At 36.2% G+C, this 25,868-nt stretch overlaps 1 protein-coding gene across 5 annotated transcripts in view; it reads left to right on the forward strand.

The window, feature by feature from the left end:
• The window catches only part of ZFPM2 (zinc finger protein, FOG family member 2), a 501,246-nt gene that overhangs the window by 97,348 nt on the left and 378,030 nt on the right, over window positions 1-25,868 (forward strand). For all 5 annotated transcript variants that reach the window (XM_017962214.3, XM_017962215.3, XM_017962213.3 and 2 more), the window contains one exon: window positions 21,173-21,274. In XM_017962214.3, coding sequence (XP_017817703.1) covers window positions 21,173-21,274 — 102 coding nt within the window. The remainder of the gene's footprint in view (window positions 1-21,172; window positions 21,275-25,868) is intronic.

Here is a 25,868-nt window from a genome sequence, read left to right on the forward strand (position 1 = left end):
AGGAGTTTGAGACCATCCTGGCCACTGTGGCAAAACCCCATCTCTACTAAAAATACAAAAATTAACCGGGTGTGGTGGTGGTGCCTGTAGTCCCAGCTACTCGGGAGGCTGAGGCAGGGAGAATTGCTTGAACCCGGGAGGCAGTGGAGGTTACAGACAGCCGAGATTGAGCCACTGCACGCCTGCCTGGGTGACAGAGCAAGACTCCATCTCAAAAAGAAAATAATAATAGTAATAGTAATAATAATAATAATATCTTGGGTTCATTAATGAAATATACTTTTTGCACGTGGTTTAAATCATTTATGACAATTTAAAAATTGTTGATATTTACTAGAAAAGGAATTGGATTATTTGGAAAGTTTCTTGGTCTAAAGGCTACCCATGATCAAAATTTACCCGTGACCTACTTACTTATGTGGGTCCCAAGCATAAAGATTTTGTACATTGAATGTTTTTTTTCTGTTAAACAAAGGATAGCTTGAAAGTTCAGATCAAAAAATGTGGCCAGAAGGTCTGAGTTCTCTAAACAAGATATTTTGACACATTATCAGGGGAGCATACTGAGGATACACATAGAGTTACTACATATTTTTCGTCATATTTTAGCAACTGGATTTTGTATAAAACCAATCATATGTTATCATAACTTTTTTAAAGGAAAAGAAAAACTCTGTACATTTCTGAAGATAGCTTATCATGAAGTTTCTACTTCCTTTTGAAATTGAGCATCTATATTATACAGGATATTTTCAGTGATTAAGTAAAATTATAGTTCTTCAATGGCTCTTATTATTGTAATACTTTTCTCAGTTCCACACTGATATTATCTGTGTTCTTGTTGAAGGGCAAGTTTTTCTACAAGTCTCAAAGTTGCGTTTACTAATATTAGTAAACTTTCTAGTCATTATAAACCATGTGATTACATAAAACCCAAATCACTTGTATAATGTAAGATTCCACAGAAATGTCCAAGATTGTTGGTCAGAATTTTATGTTAAAGTTAATGTATAAAATTCTTAATTATATAAATCCATCTCAGAGATACCCTTGTTATAGTTGCATGCTTAAAATTTGAACCTGGCAATTCTATTGGCATTTCCTGTGTCTCTTTTTATTTTGGATTAGTTGCATATTTCATGTTCCAATTTTTCATTTCAAAGAAAGGAAAAGAACTATGTTTATAAAAAGATGCTACTTGAAATTTACTTTGATACTTTTAGATTTTAAACATTTTAGCAAAATATAAAGCAATGCTTTCAATTTACATTGTCTTCTTTTGTTTATGAGTTTAGATTACGTGGCATCTTGCCTTACAGTATCTCTGGGAGGAAGGAAACAAGCAAGATTATTTCCTTGAATTTATAAATGATGAAGACATCAAGACTCAGTCCATAAGTGCTATATATTTCCTGTGGTACTGAATTTTTTGATTCAGTTATTTTGTCTGCCTTTCTTCTGGTTTATGTGCCCCGACATGGAAGTACATCAATGTATTTGTAGAACTAAGCAAATCAATATGAACTGAAATATATGTGATCTGGAAAGCAACCTTGGGAGTTTAGTTATGTCACTATTGGCAGGTGGGAACACCTATATATGAGCAATTCTTGGGTAAACTCAAAGACAGTGAGTTTCAGAGTGGGGTTGGCATGGAGCGGTTCTAATTAATAATTGTAAAGTGAAATAAACATGTTTTGGGATAAATTCCAGGAGAATGTCACAAAATATGTGAACATGAAGAATCAGGTCAGTGTCACTGGATGCTAGTAGAATGTAGTGCTATTAAAAAAAGATAACTCAGTGAGGGGGGTGAGGGATAAAAGACTACACACTGGGAACAGTGTGCACTGCTCAAGTGAGGGATGTACCAAAATCTCAGAAATCACCACTGAAGAATTTATTCATGTAACCAAAAACCACCTGTTCCCCGAAAACCTATTGAATTACGAACAACAAGATAACCCCAAAGAAACTACATGTACGTGAACTTTGAATTATCTACAGTGATTATCCAGGAAAGTTAAAGAGGGTCCTTACAAATTGTTGACTGATGTTATGATTTTAAAACAAAGGCCAGAATGGAAAATGATGCTATCAATGTTGCTTTGGAAAGACGAAAAATCTTTGTGCCTCGTCCTTGCATCTAGATATGGAGAATGGTCAGAGACATACTTGGGTGTAATTAATGCCCTAGAAAAATGAACTGAAATTAGCAGTCTTCAATTTGGAAATATTAGGGCTAAAAGGAGGGGTCATGATGGAAATACATAAAGTAAGGAAAGATACATGGTGTAACAGTGGAAATTCTCACTGCATTCAAAAAGAGTCCACATAGTGTGCAGAAAACAAAGGTTATTTTAAAGATTCTTTAACATAAAAAATGTAAAGCATACTAAAGAAAATAGAATAAAAACCTGGGTTATTCAGACTTGGATTTAGTGTTAGCCCCAGAAGTAATTAATACCAATCAAAAGCAAACAGATCAGATACTTAATAGGACTGTCAGAACTTTCACTTATGTTCACTAGATCAAATTCAATACAACTCAACCCGCATATTAAGTAAGCATCTGCTTTTTGCCAGACCTTCTTCTCAGAGCTGGGATACAGCTTTAGACAAAAGTCAGTCCCCACTCTCAGGAGGAGAGAGAGAAGCAATAAACAGTTGAATCACTTTTTATAATGTTAGGTGAGATAGGGGAACATGAGGAAAAATAAAACAGGCAAAGTTGGTAGGGTGAAATAGCGTGCACACACATGCTATTTCATAGAGTGATGGGGAACGTGAACTTTGATTGGAGACTGGAGGGAAAGGAATGAGCTTCCTGTACTGAGTCAAGTCTGTAGTACCTGTGAGGTTAGTGTTACAGGAAGCCAGAAGAGGACAGCAGAGAGCTGGGGAGCAGAAGAGGCACTGTCACACCTGTAGAACTTGCTGCTCTTGGAATCTGTTGGATTCCCACCACTATGGAAGCCTTCGGGAACAGAACTGTGGAAAGAAACTATAGTGTGTGAGCCACAGAAGAGAGTTGAGGTAAGACTGGGAGACGAGACATGGCCACGACACAGTGTGTATACGCCTGGAGAAGAAAGGCCTGCAGAAAGGAAAGGTTAAGCAGGAAATTGAAACAGGTAAAATGGGAAAGCTGTCAGGGGATACAGATAACCCCAATCAGAATTATCCCTGTAGCCAAGGACTTGATGAGACTCCATCTGTAGCTCATTAATGTGGTTTCCAGAACAGCAGTTTGGGGGTGTTTGAGGATGATATGAGTCACTTTGTTCCCTTCCACAATAGCAGAGTTGGGTTTGTGTTTTCTGTCTTTCCACATTCTTGAATTAGAAAGATCGAGGGGCAGAGAAGTAGAACCAGTTTCGTCATTGTACTCAACTTCTTCTGCCAATAGGCTGCCAGGCTCATTGAAATGTTCCCCCCTCCTCCCATCCTCCTTTCTTTCTGTTGGTTCCTGTAGTTTTGTGGCTTTGTTTAAAGATTAAGAAATAACAGAGGAAAAGCCATATTCCTCCTTGTTACTTGTAACAAATCTAAGTTGAGGTTATTGGCATTAATCCCTCCCTGCCCCTGGTGCCTGCCTGAATGTTAAGGTAAAGCAACAAAAGTTTATCTAGAGTCTTAACGAAAAGAATTTTTTTTAAACTGTATATTTATGCAGTTTTGGTTGTGGGAGTAGTAACCGTTGTTTTTCATTTGATCCCATGTCAAACATCATGGTATTTTGTTTCCTCGTTTCTTATGTTCATTTTATTATTATTTTTAGTTCAGAAAGTCTATTTCGCTATATTTTATAAACCTTTCAATGAACATGCTTTCTTTCCTCCTTGGTTATGCCTTTAATGACATGTTTTTGCCTCCTCTGATGCTTGAGTAACTGGAATCAGAATCTGCATAAGACAGCTCTACCATAATCACTTTGAGTTCAATAAGGAAGGGGACCTTTACCGGCAACTTTTTTCCTTTTTTCTTAACGGGATTAAGAAGCTCAGCTCTTTAAATTCTTGCATATAACATTGACATTTCCAGGGTGTGTTTGGACCAGGGAGTTCAAAGAGAAAGAATAAAAAAGAAAAGCCAATATGACTTTGTTTTTTACCTTGCTGGAGGAACTGTTTGTGCAAATCGCCTATAAGCTTATTGACCTGAATCTTTGACTCCTTGTTTTCTCTGGATTTGGCTGGAGTGGAGACACTGATGGAGCACTGATAGGGCTGATTGAACAGCCCCCAGCTTTGCTTGGCAGGAACCTCCCTTCCCTTCTCCGCCACCTCCCCCTCCCTCCACATGACATTATTGTTCCTTGGCAGAGCCTCTGTTTTCCTGGATTCAGTACTTCTTTTTCCTGAAATTTATTTTAAAATCATTAACTTTTTCTTAGGTAAATCATCTAGCAATGCAAAATGAGAAGTAATACTTTTTAGAATGTAAACATAGAGGTTAATAGTGTCCTATAGGCCGGGTAGTGGCTCACCCTGTAATTCCAGCACTTTGGGAGGCCAAGGCTAGCAGATCACGAGGTCAGGAATTCAAGACCAGCCTGGCCAACATGGTGAAACCCCGTCTCTAAAAACGCAAAAATTAGCTGGACGCAGTGGTGTGTGCCTATAGTCCCAGCTACTCGGGAAGTTGAGGCAGGAGAATCGCTTGAACACGGGAAGTGGAGGTTGCCGTGAGCCGAGATCGCGCCATTGCACTCCAGCCTGGGTGACAGAGTGAGACTCCATCTCAAAAAAAAAAAAAAAAAAAAAAAAAATTTGTGTCCTATAAGTGCTTTTATCTCATGAGATTGAAAAAATTTATACCTTATGACATTGTGGTATCACTCTTTTACAGCCATCTTAAAAGTCCCAAAACATAGTTTTTGCTTGGAATGAGACTGATTTTTTAAAAAACCACAATTGTTGGAAAAATGGGAGAGCATGTGAAGGAACTCTGTTCTTATAAGAGTAAACACTTTCTTGGTTTTGATGGAATCTGAAGGTATAAAAATTTGCTTCATGACTCAGTGTTCTGTATAAGGGTCAGATAAAGCTTTGTCTACTTACCTCATCTCTCATTTCAGATATATCATCATAATTGCAACCAAATTAAAGTGATTAATTTTTATACAATGTTTGAAATGACCCACGGTCATTTATGTGAGTAACATATGATAATATGTACTACTGTTTAGCATATGACAAACTAAATTCATTGTTCTTTCTGTGAGCTGACCAACAGATCTCAACTGTGCAGTCTGCTAAAGGTATTTTTGAGGCGTATTAAACTTGATAAAAAGCTCTTAATCTTCTCACATAAATGTAGATTTTCTTATTAGTAGGTAAAATTTCTCACAATGCTTTTGTTATCATTTGAGAAGCAACAGGCAATATTAAAGCATTTGTCCATCTATTACCTGATGGGATATCTTTACCTCTGGTAGGCCTAAACATAGACTGTGTAATGGGAAATGTAGAAAGCTGTGGTGCGATGAATTTAATTATAGTAATAAACTCAGCCACTTTTTTGTTGTTCTTAAAAGGTCAAGTAAAAATAACTGAATGTGTTGCACCAATAAAGTAAATACTGATAAAGGATGCAGATTGCTGTTTCAGCTTCTTTTTTTGTCATTCAGTGAGAGTCCAGAGATTGGCATTAGGGCTATGTGCCAATTATAATAATTTTAATAATGGTAATAACAACGTTCATTTGCTGACTGCTCCTGAAAGTCAGACATCTTCCTGTATATGTATCATCTCTAATCAACTTACTGTCCTACACGGTAGATGCTGTTTTCACCTGTGACTTCCAGAGGCTCAGCAACTTGGCCAAAGTCAACAAAACTGCTAAAGACTAACACAGAATGAGAACTTGCATTACTGGTGCTTAATAAAAATAGAGAACTAATTTTGCTTCCTGATGTCCACTGTTATATAACTCTTGTAGAAGGAGGGAGAGGAAAACATCTGAAGAAGGTTGGATATATGAAGTATAAAGCTCACTTTTTCAAGGTATTTTTACTGGGCATTTTCTATTAAACACTAATTGTACATGATGTGTCAGTCAAAAATAAGGGTGTTTACAAAACCAAATAAAGAAAAAGGCTAACCTAAGTGAATTAGGGATGTTCTTAAAATATTTCTATCTTTTGGTACTTCTTGAAAGACTCTGTCAATATAAACCATTTTGCAATAAGTGGAGTTGGGATTTTGATATAATGTAAGGGGCTATATTGAAAGCACGTTAGTCTCATTATACTAACTGAAAATTATATTGCCTTGTTTTAAAGAAATGCAATAAGCTACAGGTTCTCACTGCCTGTTTCTTATGATGTTGCTTTCAGGTAGTTTAAAAGAGTGAGGACACACCAAAATGTGTGTATTTGGGCAGAAGCCAGTAATAAATGGCAGGAATGTTTACAAATCCATCAAAACTATTTGGATAAGAACTTCAGCCTTGTAGAAATGTTTGCAAAGTGAACTCTTTAAAATAGTTTGACCTCAACACAAAATAAGACTAAATAAAAAACGAAGAAAGGAAGGAAGGAAGAGGGGAAAAGGGCATTGTTTGCAGGGAAAGCTCTGGGCACTGTGAAAACTTTTCACTTTTCTGAAGGAAATGCAGTACAACAGATGGTAAGAGTGGAAGTGAGATAAACATAGGAACTGGAAAAGTAAGCAATGCATTCTAACAGGTTCTATATCAAAGATCTGGAGAAGTAGAAAGATTAGACAAGGAACTGTTCTGAAACTTGACAGTGGCTGTATCTTAACAAGTCTTAGCACATAGCAGAGATGGAAAGTGGAATTGCACAGACAGTAGGCTGTGATTATATTTTTCTGACAGAAAGGAAGGTCTCTTTAAGGATTATTTTTAATGATATAAATTTACCAAGCTGGAAATCTGTCATACAGATATATAACACACTTTGCTTTCTACGTATTTAACAATGCGATTTGATATAATTTCTATTGTTGCGATATGATTAGCTCAAGACGGCATATTTTAGGTCTTAGGTAAATTGTAATTTTTTTCGATGCAAATTATGGCCCAGGCAAGTTAACCAATACTGAGAACCTATGTTACCTGTTTCTTGTAAGCATGGATATGTATGTGTGACCATATGTGATCCTGCATGTATAGAGGCAGAAAGATGACTACATAAATAATTTTCTCATTTCTTAAGGATACAGTGATCTAAGAAAGGAAAGAAAACATGTGCACAAGATAGACAAGGAAATATATATAAATATATATATGTAGAATAGTGTTAAACTTGGGCTGATTAAGGAAGCAATGCATTCACTCCCAAGCTTCCTTATGGTAATGTGCATCATTCTAATGTGGAAACCATTCACCAGCACGCATCTGTCTCATTTAATCTGTGCATTCTGTACTCCTATATTCTGTATTGGTGGCTGACTCCTAAAGGGAATACCAAAATACAATAATCTTTAATGGGAAACAATTCTACAAAAATGCAAAATGATACAAAAAAAAATGGACAGGAAAAGTAGCTTATATGCTAAGGAAAACCCAATTCAGATGTGTTTTCTCTACAATATTGGCAGTTGTGTTGGGTGACTTTTAAGATGCCCCTAAAAATATCAAATTACTAATAAAAGGAATGCATTTTGAAAAAGTATGTAGTATGCATCTTATTTTCACACCTAACGTTGTCAAATATATTAGATCTATTCATTCTCCTTTTTAGTTTATTTCACAATTCTTTAATTATTTTTCTATCAAATGATGAACCTAGGACAGTTCAAAACAGTGTGGGACAATTCTGAAACTCAGATAATTCAAATAAATATTAAGTGTTGCTTCAAAATTCTGAGGCTTGTTTGACAGGGGTTTCGGAACACCTGAGCACTGGGGCAGTACCGTTTATCTGAGAAAGATAGTTCTGACCTTTACTGTGGTTACTATGAGGTTAATGAAGCTTAAACTTCAGAACTCCTCATTTGGACAGATTCCTCCCAAGGCCCTGCACCTAATTTTGTAAGTGGGACTTTGAATTCTTTTTCTTGAGGAGGCCCCCTGAATTGTATAAGCTTTGGTTTCCACCAAGCCTGAATCAACCCATTTTAGTACCTGTAAGTATTAGTGATCTTCAAAGGAGACAACCAGGATCAAGAATGTTAAGTTTGTTTTCAACTTCCTAATTTGTTGGAAAACCAAACAGATGCACAAAAAGAGTTTGTATTTATATTAGATACCTGAATTCCAAATCTATTATCATTACAGGGTAGTTATCCTTTGCCTAAAGAGACCACAGATACTCATGAAAAGCCTGATTTTGAAAGTGCTATGCTAAAAAATGAAGAGAGAGGGAAAGAATGTCTACATTTCTGAAACTCTGGAAAATGCTGTGGGTACTATCTATGTTTTTCTGGTGTTATCACCAGCAGCCAAGAACCTGTTGCTGGCACTAAGGGAGGAGACGCTGTTGGAAGACCTTGTAGTAAAAATAGTCTGAATGCATCTTGTGATAACTAATTTGGGACTATCTCTGGTGTGGAAGCTAGATGTGCATCTGAGTTAGAAGGAGACTGATGGGACCTAGAATATTCTTTTTTTTCCCAGAGATGTGGAAACTCTGTTAGGATTAGGTGCAGCTGTAACAATAGGTTCCCAGAAGTGGCCACAGGACTCTCTGCCTTGCATCCCGTTGTCCACAACTTTTTTTTCTTTTTTTTGAGATGGAGTCTCGCAATGTCACTCAGGCTGGAGTGCAATGGTGCAATCTCGGCTCCGTGCAACCTCTGTCTCCCCAGTTCAAGCGATTCTCCTGCCTCAGCCTCCTGAGTGACTGGGACTACAGGTGCCCGCCATCATGCCTGTATAATTTTTTTTTTTTTTTTTGTATTTTTAGTAGATACTGGGTTTCATCATGTTAGTCAAACTCCTGCCCTCGGGTGACCTGCCCACCTGGGCTTCCCAAAGTGCTGGGATTACAGGCATGAACCACCACACCTGGCCCACAACTTATTTTTATGGTATGGTCCACGCTAAAAGAGAAGCCTCTGTTTTGTTGTCAGGTGGTCATATGCCCAACTCTAAATTATGTTACTATGGAGGGTTTTCAGTTTATGTAAAATGGATAGCTTTTATTTGCTTTGCTTGGTTATTAGAATAATTAATGAATGAAAGCATAATGGCAGTCAGTGCATTCAACATTCCTGTGTTAGCTTATCCAGTAAGTATTTATTGAACACCTGCTATGTCAGACATATGAGACATGCTGTGGATACAGTGGTAAGTAAACACAGGCAAGGTCCTGGATATCGTAGAATTTACCTTATAGTGAGGAGGCAGACATTAATAAAATAATCATGCAAATGGTGCAGGGTGGTTTGATCTAGTGAAGAAGGTCAGAGAAAATGTAAGAATGTGACACTTGGCCAGGCATGGTGGCTCACACCTGTAATTGCAGCACTTTGGGAGGCCAAGGTGGGAGGATTGCTTGAGCCCAGGAGTTTGACACCAGGTTGTCAACATAGGGAGACCTCATCTCTATAAAGAATAAAAAATAGAAAACCTGGTGGGGCATGGTGGTACATACCTGTGGTCCCAGCTACTTGGGAGGCTGAGGTAGAAGAGTTGCTTGGGCCTGGGAGTTTGAGGCCACAGTGAGCCGTGATAGTACCATAACACTGTCCAGACTAGGTGATAGAGCAAGACCCTGTCTCAAAAAAAAAAAAAAAAGAATGTGACACTTAAGATGGAATAAAGTTGGGGAGGCATTAACTAGGCAAAAAGAAGTCATAGGGTTTCAGGTAGAGGGAACAGCATGTGAGCGACACCAGCATGGTGAGCATGCAAGGAGAGCAATAGAGATGGGTGTGAGTTGGACCGGAGAGACCAGGAAGGACAATGATCATAAGGCTAAGGACAGGAAATAGTAGAGATGAAGCATAAAGAGGAAGATAAATATTCTGAAAGCTGAAATATGAAATTGCAAATCTGAGCTTTCCATAAGCCATAGTAGAGAGAGAAAATGAAAGAGGAAGATAATTCCAGTGATGAAGCGGGAGGAAAAACCAGGATTTGTTAGGAGAAAGAAATGTTAGCCCTTATTTGTGAGTTCTGAGAGTCATTCGTCATTAGAGTATTTGAACTAGTGTTATATAAAGGGCATTCAGATAAGGAACGATGCCTTTGTTAGGCCTAGAATATGCATTCTCTATTGGCTACTTCTCCAGCCTTTGCATTTTGAGTGTGTGACTTAAAGTCCTATTTCACAATACAATGGAACACTTTGATAATGAGTGTTTGCTTACGAATAATATTCTCAAATAAACACACAGGCAGACAAACAGAAGAGATAGTGGTTTTTTACTGGCAGAACAACATAATTATGATTGGGTTATAGTACAGAATATCCTCATTTAGAGACCATAAGGTGTTACTGTGTCTCTTCTTGGAACAAGAAATGCCGTAGGTATTTAGAATCTTCTTCTGATGGGAATGACATTAGTTAGAGTGAGACTTTTTGAAGGGAAGGTAGAGGAAGGGATAATAAGAAAAAATATTTAAATATAAACTTTGAAATATAAATTTTAGAAACATTGTTTAAAATAGAATGTTGGAGTGGGTGCAGTAGCTCATGCCTGTAATCCCAGCACTTTGGGAGGCTGCAGCAGGAGGATCACTTGAGGCCAGGAGTTTGAGACCAGCCTGGACAACATAGTGAGATACTCATATCTACAAAACATAAACATAATTAGGTGGGCATGGTGGCTTGGGCCTATTGTTCTAGCTACCTGAGGCTGAGGCAGGAGGATTGCTTGAGCCCAAGAGTCCAAGGTTACAGTGAACTGATTGCATTGCTGCACTCCAGCTTTGGCAAGACTCTGACTCAAAAGAAAAAAAAAAAATAGAATGCCTTGTTTTCCCACACTTGCTTATGTATCTCACCCTTTCATGTGCTCGTTGAGAGAAATAATGAGGAATGAAATTATCAAAACACAATACTGATTAAAACTTGCCTTTTTTTATCTCATGTGGAAATTTCCCTTATGCATCAAATCTTCAATGAACTTAAACTTTGAGTAAAACTCTTTTCATATGGAGGATAATATTGATAGCAGGGATCAATATTCAGTACTGTGTTCAATAATTCACTGTTCTTTCTTCCTCAGTTATCAATACTTCAATTGTGACTTTTACATGATGTCGGTAAACATAAACATTAGTATTTTAAATATTTTCCCATTACTAGCTATGATGATACACTACAAATGACAGTAGTCATGCATTAACTATAGAAATTGAGGCTGGGCGTGGTGGCTCGCGCCTGTAATCCCAGCACTTTGGGAGGCCGAGGCGGGTGGATCACGAGGTCCAGAGATCGAGACCATCCTGGCTAACATGGTGAAACCCCATCTCTACTAAAAATACAAAAAATTAGCCGGATGTGGTGGCGGGCACCTGTAGTTCCAGCTACTTTGGAGGCTGAGGCAGGAGAATGGCGTGAACCTGGGAGGCGGAGCTTGCAGTGAGCTGAGATCGCGCCACTGCACTCCAGCCTGGGAGGCAGAGCGAGACTCTGTACAAAAAAAAAAAAAAGAAGAAATTGAGTTTCTTCTCAGCATGACAGTATTAGCCCTGGACCACTGTTATCAACTGTTTCAGAATTGTTTCCTCATCTACATTCCTCAAATGTATAGCCAAATAAATGTGGGTTCTAGTCTTTTGATCTGCTTAATCTTTCATATTAAGGAATCTGAAACTACTGTCAAAATAATATTTTGTCAGATAGGAAAGCCCCAAATAGGTTACAAAAAAGTCACATGCTTTTTAAAAAATAATTGTATACTGAATATAACTACCCAGAAGATAGCAAAACTCTACATTTTATTATATGTAAGTAGTAAGTCAAAGGGAGATCTGAGTTAGAAAACAGGATGGGAATCCACAAACATAATGGACATAATGGATCTGTTCTTTTCAAACAGTTGAAATGCTTTTTTTTTTTTTTTTTTTTTTTTGGTATTGCCATAAAGGGGACAGCTGCATGTTTTTATTTTTGTTCCTGGAGATTAGAATCGTGTCTATACTTTGGTAACATAGAATTAATTTAACATGACATTTCTGTTTGGATAATCTATAACCAAACAATTGTTTTAAGCTAGACAATATTGTGAGGCTATTAGGCAAAGCAAACATAAACTGAATCTTAAACTTTAATGTCCTCGCCCTTCAGTATGAGCTGCAGTTTTCTGTTTTTGACTGTTACAGTCCTTTAACCAAAGCTATCTTGTCTGATGATAAAACCATAAGTGTATGAAGCTCACACATTTTTCATCTCTTTTATGACCTTATCTTTCATGAGCTTCTTCTGTGAAGGTATCCTAACTATAGGAAGCACCTGGAAAACATATGTGATATCTATTCTCTGATAAGCAGTTGTGAACAAGAAAGTAGATCTGTCACTTCTGAACTGTTCATTGTTAAAAAATACTTTGATGATTTAGCTGATTGCAAAATACATTATAGGGATGACTAACAGCTACAGTAACACTCCTAGTCAAGAAAGTTCAATAGTTATATTGTACAAGAATTTCTATAAGAGGTTAATATTGATAGGAACTACATGGATTAAAAGAGCAAGGTTGAGAAGGGCTGTTTGCTTGCATGACTGCTTTCAAACACTGCTGCTATTCTGTGCTGAAAAAGTGACTGTCTCAGAATGTGGCAAATCTTTAATTTCTACAGAAGTATTTAACTTTCAGTGAAAAGGTGTTTGTTTGCGGTTTTTAAATTATTTTTGCCTGGCGAGTGGAGCCAATGCTTTTACCACCTTACCAACAATACCTAATATGGTATTTAAAGATCCTGTTTCATGTGTTTCAAAGACTATATTCAAGTGCATTTCCCCGAGCCATTTATGCTATGCATTATATTGCTCAATAACACCTTCAATTTCCTCCTATAGGGCTCTCATTGATTCTGAAACCTAGACTAAGAAAAATGGAAAGGCCCACAAAATACGTATGATATCTTTTAAAAGAGTAACAAAAGAGTTTAATCTTGTGACGGAAAACCATTAACTCCATAGCCATAATTTTAGAAATATTATAGATTTTGTTACTGCTTGACATTTATTCCATTTCATCATTTTATGAATTGGTCGCTGGATGTATATAGTGGTTATCCCATTAAATATGTTTGTGCTTTGCTGAAAATGCACTGAAATTTCTATTTAAAAGTATATGAATAAAAAATCTAGAAAGTAAATGAATGGATGTCAAATGAGTTCCTAGCTCTTTCTGTAATTCTCTTCTTGGCATCTTTTTTTTCTGTCTTCCTTTCCTCTTCCTACCAACACAGCTCGTGAAGCAATATCTTAACAAGCTTGTCCTTATTATCTTGCTATTAATTATTCATTCCAGTTTTCCTAAGCTACTCTAGAGTACTGATTTCAAACATAGAATAAAAAATGGATAGAAGTAAAAAAAAAAAAAGTTTATCAATAAAGTCAATTTCATTTAAATCAGGAAGAAGCTTGGGTTAATATCAAAATAAAGTTATATTTATAACTTTTTCATGAGAATAAATATATTGGAAGGAAAGAAGCAAGTCTCTCTTGTGAGAAAAAAATAGTTTCTTAAAAAGTAATTCAGCGATTTCATATTTGATTAAATTATTTTTAATCAGTTATTTTTCATTAGTAAAAAGCATTAAAAAATGAATTATGTCAAAACATTACCATAAAAATAAGAACTAGTTTTCTGACATAAAGTTAGAAGATGAAGAATCTAAAAGTTGGAAAATTTTGACATTTTATTTATTAAATAGAAAGAATGTGCTGAAAGCAATTAATTAGCAAATGTAATGATATTGCCGTAAGTTATGGTAAAAAGAATGAAACTAAAATCTAATTTTTTAACTGGTCAATGAGCAATGGCAATTGATTAACATTTGTATGTAGTTGATTTTACTAAGTGCCAAGTAAAATAGTAAACCGTAGGGAAAAAATAATGCTTATAAAATCAAATCGGTAAAACATTTTATTTTAATATGCAAGCGGCTGGGCACGGTGGCTCACGCCTGTAATCCCAGCACTTTGGGAGGCCGAAGCAGGTGGGTCACCTGAGGTTGGGAGTTCAAGACCAGCCTGAGCAACATGGAGAAATCCCATCTCTACTAAAAATACAAAATTGAGCGGGCATATTGGTGCATGCCTGTGGTCCCAGCTACTTGGGAAGGCTGAGGCAGGAGAATCACTTGAACCCGTGAGACGGAGGTTGCGGTGAGCCGAGATTGAGCCATTGCACTCCAGCCTGGGCAACAAGAGCGAAACTCAGTCTCAAAAAAAAAAAAAAAAAATTATGCAAGCACAATGAAGAAATGGGGCTTAAACATGATAAGGAGAAAGCAGCTGTCAGATCACATCCTGCAATCTCTGTTGCTTGCCCTGTAGTCGACTTTGACGGTAATGTCCTAATAAGTTAGGGGCATGGTCTTTGGAGTCAGACTAACTTGGCATCAAATCCTGGTTCTGCCACTTACTAGCAGTATGCCTGGGCATCTTTCCACATCTCTCCCTCTTGGTTTATTTTTCTGAACTATAGGAATATGAATACATGGCAGAGCTGTTGATGTGGTGTTTATAAAGTATTTAGCGATATACCTAGTGCTGAGTAGTGCTTGAGAGATGATAGCCATGTTTAGATTTAATATAGAATCTGATCTTGATGACATGATCTATACCTTATTCATCTTTATGATTTCAGTATTTTGCATATAGCAGGTATTGAAATGAATATAAATTAAATTCTGATCCATTCTGTTTTCCACATCCAAATTTATCATTTCATATGAGATTCTTTTGTTTTAGTCATCTTTCTTTTTTTATTTGCATTCTTCCTTTAAAAAATATGATTAAATAATTAGAAAGTTTAAATTATTCTTTCCTCTCCAAATTTTTTTATTAATGTGATATATATTGCATACACCTTACCTAGTTTTATAAGTAGCTTAAAAGAGGTACAAACTGTAATTTATTTTGAGCTGTTAAATGTGTATACTTAACTACTTTTGTAGTGCTTCTTTAAATACTCTGCAATACTTATTTTCAATATCTAATTATTTGTAATGCATGAAACAAATTAGAGGAAATCATCCAATGAATCTAGGTTATCATTATTGAGTATTACTACCAAGTTGAAATCTAAGCTCTACAGTTCTGATCTGGCAGATAAGTGACATTTAATGAAAGTTTTTTAATCATATGAAACTACTAGTTCAGTCAACCCCTTAATAGGTTGAATTACAATATTTTCATCTTGCCATTTTCTTTTTCTATCAGATATTGGATGATAATGATCAGGGGTAAATTTGGAATATATGCATGAAGGAAAGTACTTCACTCAGTCAGCCATTAGGCAGTTGAAGTATTTTTCAAACTATTTCTTTAGTATCTTAAAACGTCTTCTGGATTATACTCTTACATCATTGAACTATCTGGTTTCACCAACTTCAAGCTGCCATGTTTCCTGCACAATAACTTAATTACCATAATCTTTTTCCTATGGAATTCTTTGGGAAGGTAGCTACCATTTTTAATCTTAAAAATTGTTTCTGGCTGCGAGTGGTGGCTCACACCTGTAATCCCAACACTTTGAGAGGCCCAGGCAAGTGGATCACCAGAGGTCAGGAGTTTGTGACCAGCCTGGCTAACATAGAGAAACCCCGTCTCTAAAAATACAAAAATTAGATGGGCATGGTGGTGTGCACCTGTAATCCCAGCTACTCAGGAGGCTGAGGCAGGACAATCACTTGAACCCAGAGAGCGGAGGTTGCAGTGAGCCGAGATTGTGCCACTGCACTCCAGCCTGGGTGGCAGAGTGAGACTCTGTCTCCCCCCGCAAAAAAAAAAGAAAAAAAAAAGTTGTTTCTAGTCATGTAGCCTCAGGATATTAAACCTACAAAATTCAATTTCACATCTTCAAATTTTCAGATATTTATTGGTTTCTTCCTCCAAGAAACTTCTGTAGCATCAAGTCTGGGTTTGTTGTCAAGCTTGTGTGCTCCTGTCCCATCATGAACTTCTCCCCTCAAAGTACTTATCACACCGGCTTGCAATTCCCTATTGATCTGTCTATATCCTACACTGGTCTATATGTGATGTATGAGAGAAGTCCTTTGTTTTATATTCTCAGTGCCCAGCACAGTGCCTGGCCCTCAAAAAGCTGTGTTTTAATGAATAAAGAACACTTTGTATCACTTCTGTGTAACAGAGGTAAACGTTTATCAGTTCAACTGGATCATTTTCTTTAAGTTCTAATTTTTGTGATAACTCTGATTAAATCAGCAATGTATTCTTCCAGACATACTCCTTTCTATTTTTTCTCATTGTTTTTTCTTCCAAAAACATGTAATTTGCCTAATAAAGTATTTTGGGGTAGACTTACCCATAGTCTCACAAAAATTGGGAGAGAGAATGTTTGAGATATTAGTGTTGTTACGGATGTGTAAGGGAGAACTCAAAAGACCCAAAGTCTGACAAGGTGCGCTCATAGGAACTTAGTCAATATAGGTTGGTTACTGTATTTGTATCACAGGGTCATATCAGTCCCCCCACTGAAACACCTCCAGTGCATCTCATTGCAGTCAACATGAGGGTGGAACTCCAGAATTCATTATATGACTTCTTCATGGTCAGTCTCTTTCTACGCTTCTGATCTCTGAATTTCTATACTTTATGTCTTACCACTTGGAATTATTCATGAACTATCTTAATTGTAGGTTTTTATCAGTGGCTACTGCTCTCATGCATATTGCCTATTTCCCCAACTAGATTATATAGTCCTCAACAGAAAATACTGTTTTTTTTTCCTTTTTCATATTTCTCATTGTATTTTCAAAAGTATGTGTGAGTAATGTTCATGATTGGTTGAATTTTGCATGGCACCATAGGTTTCCAATGACTAAAATGTAAAAGTAAGATGCAGGAAGGCTTACTCCTTTGTGTGAATCTAAGGACAATACAGTTAATACCGGAATATAAAATAACTTCTCTAAGTGGTTCTGCTTAGATTTTATTCTCTGTGATCTGGGCTCTTGGCTATATAATTTTTAACAGTGTGGCTTCATGGTTGCTTGTTAATGGGTTGCTCTGGGATTATTATTCAGGTGTTCACGGTTCTCAACTGGAGGAGAGATGTAAAGAGAAAGGATGTTTTGGAAAGAATGCCAGACTAACAATTAGGAGACTCAAATTTAATTTCTAAACTTGTACAAACTGCTGTTCTTGGTGACCTTTATGATGCCATAGCCCTACTATCCTGCTTGTTGGGGAAAGGAGATTTACATAAAACTGCTTCAGTATGCCACCCCTGTGATGTGTGGGAAGCACTTATTGCTGGAACATGAGATTTGGGGAAGTTCCTTATGCAGAAACTAATACGGTAGCTGTAAGTCCATGGATAAGGTATTGACCCTATCTGTGCATCAATTTCCTGAATAGTAAGTTGATCTAATTTGGGCTACATGATTTCCAAAGTCCCCTCTGGTGCTCAAATTCCTGTTTCAAGACTCATAAGGAATGAGAAAAGTGCTTGGAAGGGGTGGATGCTATTTAAAAACTGTAGGGTATATTCTCTATTCTTTGTCATTGGGGAGAACGACTCCTTTTGTATACATCCCTGAATTAGCTCCCAGAGTGAAACTCCATTCAGTCTGTGGAAATGTAATCAAAAGGTCACTCATCTAAGTGGTAAATAATTGCGTGGATTCTAGCCTCCATGAAAAATTAAGTGTTGGAAAGGTCAACATTTCCCCAAATTGGGTCAGGTATCCCTAGTGGCACTCAAGAAGATTAAGATGGTACACTGATATTTTATTAAATAGCCTTGAATCAATGGTAAAAAAGTTAAGTTTCTTATATTCTTTGTATATCAGTGAGAATGTCTCAATTTCATATTACCATTTATCACTTAAATACTCCTCTAGTACTTGCTACTCTTTCTAATACAAAGCAATGAGATAGAAACTCAGAGTCTAAATAGACATGGTAGCTAGCATTTAATAGTATTATCCGTATTTTTGTTAAATCTATTTTTGTGATTACTTTCTATTTTTGGCATGTGATACTGATTTTCCCTTTGTAGTAATGATAAACTTTTTGATTTTCATATATGTTGTTTGTTTTTAAAATATATATTTTTTAAATTTATGAAATAAGTTATTAAAAAGTGAGTCAATTTAAAGAAAGTGTCACTCAAAATATTGCATACATGGTGACTGGCCCCAGATCATTAAAGTAGCATAAGAAGTTGGGAGGAAATGGAGTGTATTAGTAAGAGTCCATCAGGAAACTGATGATGTGGTCACTGGGTTTAACTAAAGGGATTTTGGTGAAGGGATAGTATACAAGGTGTGGGCGGGACTAGGGAAACAAACCAGGATTGGGAAGCATCTAAGTGTTCACCGTAGTCAGAAGCTTAGCACTTCTGGTCTCAAAAGACACGAGAGAAGATGCTGATGCAGGAGCAGGAGGGCACCATAGAACAGGAGCTCTAATTCTGCGATACAGTCACTGCTGGCAACTGAAGACCATCAAGAAGGAAGGGAATAAGGGATGAATACCTGACCTTTCTCCCCTCCTACCTCTGATCCTCTGCTATGCTGTCAGTGCCTCTGGTGGCTGAACTCAGAAATCAGAGGCCAAGGGAGCTCCAGTGTTGGAGTCTATAGTAGAGTTCAGGATCCCTGGGTCACAAAGCAGGGCCTAGAAGGAAGAGAGTGGATTGGGGCCAGCAAGAAGGGGCAAGCAGAGAATGTCCAGGAGACATTAGGGTTCTCCACCAAGACTAAGATTGTGATTCTAGTTATGCCAGTCTGCTAATTACATGACATTAGTTCACTACTTACATGTATGCAGGGGTGATATTCAAAGACTACTGATAAGGCCTGGGATCTGACCAATCCAAATGGATACCATAAACCTTCTGCTCACCAGGCTTTCATCCCATGGTTCCTGGATTGCGAGAAGCTTTCATCCCATAGTTTCTGGATTGAGAGAAGCAGGAGGAGTCTCGGTAGAGAAGGGCCAGAGCAGGTACAGTCAGGCAGAAGGGAACTTGGTTAGTTCAGGGCTAGCATCTATGTAACCTGCAAAAAGGGGCACAGATGATAAACCCTTTTTTGTTCCTGAGCCTTTGTGCCTTTATGCTTGCTAAGACTTGATCTTATTTGTTTTAAAAACGTTTTAAAATAATTGTTTTAAAAACTTGGACCTTACCTTGCATTTTCATTTGTCAACTTACTCTCCTTAATTGTGTTTATATTTTCAAAAAGGGACTGTCTTTTTCTGTAAATATTATACTGCTCCTACCACAGTTTCTTAAACATAGTAGATGCTCAATAAATATATTATGGAGGGAATTTCATTGGTATTCATTCTGATAGTTCTGAAAGGAAAAGATAAATCAATTTTCAAAAATCTTTCAATTTCAGACATGAGATTCAGTGGTGTGGTTTATGTATTTTATTCTTTAATATCCACCAGAATCCATGCACTCTGTTAAGTAAACGGAGTTCAACAGAGCTGACCCTGGGTTTCTACATTCCTTCTCCTTACCTTTATTCCAGTTTTTAAATTTATTTTATGAAACTACACATAGAAATGAAAATAAAATCTATAGAATTTTAACTTCAAAACTCATATTAACGTCACATTGTGTCATTTATCATAATCATGATTTCCTGAAAATTCTGTATTTTCTAAGTTACTTTGAAAGTTTTTAGGTCAATGTATTTTTTTTTTTTTTGTATAATCATACGAAGATTTAAGTAGTATTACAGAGTTGGGCACCTATATGGAAAATAGTTATTGGATACTTCAGAGAAAGCCAGATAGGCAAGCAATTTAATTTAAAAATCTTGGCATTATTCACTGGGTGCGGTGGATCACACCTGTAATCCCAGCACTTTGAGAGGCTGAGGCAGGTGGATCACTTGAGGTCAGGAGTTCAAGATCAGCTTGGCCAACATGGTGAAACCCTGTCTCTACTAAAAATACAAAAATTAGCCAGGTGTGGTGGCGGGCACCTGTAATCCCAGCTACTTGGGAGGCTGAGGCAGGAGAATCGCTTGAACCTGGGAGGTGGAGGTTGCAGTGAGCTGAAATTGTATCACTGCATGCAAGCCTGGTGACAGCGAGTGCGACTCCTTCTCAAAAACAAGCAAACAAAAAAACAAAAACAAAAACAAAAAACTTGGCATTATTAAATTCAAGGCATAGTTGCTGTGATTTTAATATTTATTTTTTTCTGTCTTCATATTTTCTTGTTATTTTGTTTTTATTTTATTACCATTTATGACAACATATTAGTTAATATTTTAAAGTATACATTGTGTTAAAGTGGATTACTTTTCCTTAAAAGCAGCACATACTTTGCTACATTATCACTTAAAATGAAGGTACTCATTAATTAGACTTTTTACTTTTAAAATATGGTTGTATCCTTAAGGTTTCTCCTTTGCCATAACTTTATTTTTGCTCAGAATGTTACTGCCTTTTTAATGTGAAAATGATGGCATACAATTATAGAAACTAGCCTATTTATTCAAGCAAAAGTATAGCTTTATAGTTTCCTTTATTGTGAGGAGTTGAGTCACTGGCTAATCATTTAATTATGGCCTTTTATACTATATTTTTAAAACAAATAAGACCCAGTCTTAGCAAGCATAAAGCTGGGGAAAAATAAAAATGTTCTTCAAAGTAATCTAAACTCAACCAAAACCATAGATATGTCTTATTCTATGATCTTTATTTATCTGCATCTTATCTTTAGAAAAGTTACAATTTGGAAATAAATGAGTTAAGTTTTTCTATATCAAAAGTATTAGAAAAAATATAAACTGCAATTTCATTTTCTTCTTATATATATTAAGAACTCCAAAGGAAATTTTACATGGAAATATTTTTTATTGCTTATAGTACTTAACTTCATTCATTTATTGATAACAAATACTGATTGTCTTTATTGTGAAGCCACAATAGATATCAAAATAATCGTGAACGTTTATTAGTATAATGACAATATGTATAGCAAACCTGTAATTAGATATATGATAAGGACAGCCCTTAATGAGGATGTGAATGTGAAAGAGAGGGCTTTGCTCATTTTCTTTCTCTCCTTGTGTCGGTGTTTTCCAGGTGATGATGAAGGAATCCAGGAGACAGCAGAATCAGATGGGGACACACAGTCAGAGAAACCGGGGCAATCTGGAGTTGAGACAGATGACTGGGATGGCCCAGGTAGGAGAGAATATTTAAAATTCAACCATCTTTACTACTGTTAGAAATACACATTTTTCTTTTTTTCCTGAACATTAGTTAGCTTGCAAAAAATGTTTTTGTGTGTTCTGGTTATTATAAGAGCATTTAAATATAGATTATTATTTTAAAAATACTTTTTAGATTTTTGTTACATAAACTATAAAAACCAAAGTGCTACCACGGCTTGAAGTTTCCATCATTTTTTTCTTTCATCTTCATGTAAAATTAGTCAATTCTACTTGCTTCTTTGAACAAAGGATTTTTAAGCTACATCCAAATTTAAATTGGGCACAATATTAAAGCTTAGAAACAAGAAACAATAGTACTTCAAAGAGTGATCATTTTCAGTTTAGTCATGTTTTAAGTCATAGGTTGAACCTCAATACATATTTAGAAGTTTAGAAAATATCAAAAGATGCCCCCTTTTGATCTAAGGTTTGGGTAACATTTTCATTTTGATGAGTAAAATTACACTTGATTTTAAAGAGCTTAACATTTAATCATTTAAAGAAAAACAAAAACTGATCAAAATACTCCACCACACAAATACAAATGTATGTAAATATGTAACAGTGAAAAGAACTCTGCAGAAAAAAGTCTTTACATTTGGTGCCAAGTAATTTACAATTGATAGTATATTTATAAATGGAGACTATTATATCATAAGGCTTAAGAATATAAGTGAGTTGCCGGGCTCAAACTCTCCTGGCTCCCCAGCACTTTGGGAGGCCAGTAGTAGGATCCTGAGGTCAGGAGATCGAGACAACCATCCTGGCTAACATGGTGAAACCCGTCTCTACTAAAAATACAAAAAAAAAACTAGCGGGCGTGGTGGCTGAGCCTGAGTCCCAGCTACTCAGGCTGAGGGGCAGGAGAATATGGCCTGAACCTGGGAGGCCCGAGGAGCTTGCAGTGAGAGCGAGGTCAGCTTCCCACTACACTCCAGCCTGGGTGACACAGCAGCAGAGACTCAGATCTCAAAAAAAAAAAAAAAAAAAAAAAAAAAAGAATATAAGTGAGTTCTGAAATAGTTTTAGCCATAATTTCCAAAGCAGTAACATCTTTCATTAAGAACGATCCCTATATTTCAATCACATTTTCACCCTTGCATGACTTTGCAAATTGCTCTCTGCTGTACGTGAAGAAGAGAGGAACTCCAGCAGTAATTTTCTGAAACCAGCAGCTGGAAAATATAATGCAAACAAAAATGAAGATAGAGTATATCTGATTATTATGATGTCATTTCTAATGTTATTCATCATACACACAAATGTTTGTATTCTGTATTCTATAACATAATGCTATACAAGATTTTAGATCAAAAATGTATTATTTTTAAAGTACCTTATTACCACATTTTAAGAGTTTAAAGGAAAATGTAGCCTTCTGGCATTTTCACCTTGTGGCATGATGCTTCTTCTCAATGCGGGGAAGGATTCCCTTGATTTAAAAAAAAAAAAAAATAGGAAAAAGATTTTTGGAACATCTTGGTTTTGTCATGGAGGTTACCTTTAACTTAAAAACAGTGAGTGAACTTTTATATCTTATAGTTATTATTTTTTTTTTTGAGACAGGGTCTCACTCTGTTGCCCAGTCTGGGGTGCAGTGGCATGATCTCGGCTCACTGCAGCTTCCACCTCCCAGCCTCAAGTGATCCTCCCACCTCAGCCCTGCAAGTAGCTGGGACTTCAGGCATGCACCACCACAACTAGCTAATTTTTATATTTTTTGTAGATACTGGGTCTCACCATGTGGCCCAAGCTAGTCTCAAACTCCTGAGCTCAAATGATCTGCCCGATTCAGCCTCCCAAGGGAATTACAGGCATGAGCCACTGCACCCAGCCTCTTATAGTTCTTTTTTTTTTTTTTGAGACAGAATCTCACTCTGTCGCCCAGGCTGGAGTGCAGTGGCATGATCTTGGCTCACCGCAACCTCCACCTCCCAGGTTCAAGCGATTCTCTTGCCTCAGCCTCCCAAGTAGCTGGGACTACAGGCGTGTGCCACCATGCCCAGATAATTTTTTGTATTTTTAGTAGAGATGGGGTTTCACCATGTTAGCCAGGATGGTCTCGATCTCTTGACCTCATGATCTGCCTGCCTTGGCCTACCACAGTGCTGGGACTACAGGCATGAGCCACTGTGCCCGGCCATAGTTCTTTATTCATAGAATTAAGTATGTATATGTTAATTTAGAAGCGTTTTTACATTTAAAATTAAATTAGATGGTTTTTTAGATATGCCTGCTTGCAGAAAGGTACCTTCTGCCTTACTCTTACAATGGGGAAAATTTGTGGGGAGTGGGTTTTTATCTTTGTTTATGTCTGGGGTCCATAGCTTTTCCAGTGACTTGGGAGTAAACAAGCAAATTTTAGAGGATAAAATGCCAAACACAGGCTATACACCCAGTGCTACCTTTTTCAGGAAGCTTTTCAACAAATAAAGTTGTATTTGTGGCTAAAAAAAGAGAGGGAGAGAAAGTGAACAAGGTGAAGAATTATGCTGTCATTCAAAGTGAAGAATTTTCCATTTTCATTTAAATTTATCAATGTATTTAATTTAATGTTGTTTTTATTTATTTGATATTGGTAAAAAAAAACTTTATACTCTTTTCTGGGCACATGTGGTTATGACAAAACTTTGAAGAGAAAATACATGACTCTAAGCAGGTATGCCTACAAAAAAATTGCTTCTTTGTCTATTATAAAATGAGTAATAATTTTTTCTCCATACATATTTAGCCAAAAAAAGGGTTTTACTATTATAAAACTCCCTGAACTGAAGTTGATTCATAACAAAATAATATCCATTTATTTACTTTTCATGGTAGAATATTCATTAATTTCCTTTAATCAGGAGATTTGGGAGAAAGTACGGGGTATTTTGTGTTTTGGCTATTGCATAAACAGCAATTACTTCGATGTTACTACCGCAAGTTTTGTTATTAATGAAACAGTATTGGCATTTTCAAACTGTAGTCAGGAGAGAAAATTGTGCAACTTTTAGTAATAGTTTCCAAACATATTGGAAAATGGGCTTTACTGATGGTTACCCCATTTACCCTGATATGATTATTACACATTGTTTTCCTGTCTTAAAATATCTCATATGCCTCATGAATATATACACCTACTGTATGCCCACAAAAATTAAAAATTAAAAAAAAATAGGCTTTAGATTCCATGGGTTTAGGTTCAATTCTGGATTTAATACTCACTAGCTGGGAGATTTTTGGCAAAAAATTTGGAATTTTGGCAAAAAAAAAAATTGTTCTCTCTTTGCCTATATCCTCATTTGTAAAAAATAGAAAATAATTTTAACAACTCTAAGAGAATTAAATCAGATCATATACATAAAATGCCAGTGATTTACTATTGTGGCTTTGCAGTTGTTGAGTCTTGAAGCAGAACTTTTTAAAATTCTTCTTAGAGTTTCTAATGCCCAGTAGTACACCTGATGAAATAAAGAGAAAAGTTTTGTTATACTGAGTTGAGCCACAAATTATTGATTAAGATATGAGGTACTGAAACAGATTTGGATTTCAAGGTCTTCTAATTTTAAGGTTCTCCACCTCAGTTCTGACATCAACCTAAGAGAAATGGTTTTCTCTAAAAAGAGAACGGAATCAAAGGACGAGGAAATTATCTAAAGAATTTGAGGCATAGAGCTGACATCATTTAAGATGGATCAGGATTTATCTTTTTGTTTTAAGAGTTGAATTGATGATGACTCCACAACCTTTCTTGATGGCTGAATTAAATAATGAATCAACTCCCATCTGAAGTGTTCCATTTGATCAAATGCAGATTTCACAGTGGAAAGTACTTTTTTCTTATGTTATTCAACTAAAAGATATGTTTTGTTATCACTATTGCTCACACCTTTGTTAGCTGTTATGATTAAGTGTAACCTAAACAATCTTTAAGAAAATTATCTTACATGTAAACGTTTCTGTGGTGGAATTCTTTCATGTTTAAATGTTTCTGATTCATATTTAAGTATCCTTCAAGTTCCTACGAATCTTTCATAGTTTGAATGAAAAGCTAGACACACACTAAGCTAGGAAGGTTCAGGCCAATATAAAAGTCATTATCTCATTATTTCAGTATCTCTGACATCTGTTTTTTAATGTAATTGTTCTTTCTTGCTCATAAAATTTTACTTGGACACTTCTTTGCTTGGAATCTAATTCACAGAACATTTACTTTTCACTATTCTGGTTTTTCATCTGTATTTGCCCATATTTTATTTATAACATCTGTCTTCTTTTAAGTAAACATCTTTTCTTTTCTTTGTCCTCACAAATTTTATGTTTTATTACTATCACAAGTTCTTCATTTACCAATATTCTTATATGTCTAAGTATTCAATAAATATTTATCTTGCATTTATTGTAATAATTGTTTAGAGTACTTGGGAGAAGTTCAAGGTGTAACATGATGCTGTCTGTATTCTCATTTTTTGGATATCATTCCCCTCCTGTAGGCTTCTTTAATTATTCATGTACCATATTTGAGTCACTGATGCAATAATTAAGCATCTCATAGACTGGAGAGTAGAGTATGGTTTAAACTA

This window comes from Papio anubis, chromosome 8 (assembly GCF_008728515.1).
Source record: "Papio anubis isolate 15944 chromosome 8, Panubis1.0, whole genome shotgun sequence".
NCBI lineage: Eukaryota > Metazoa > Chordata > Mammalia > Primates > Cercopithecidae > Papio > Papio anubis.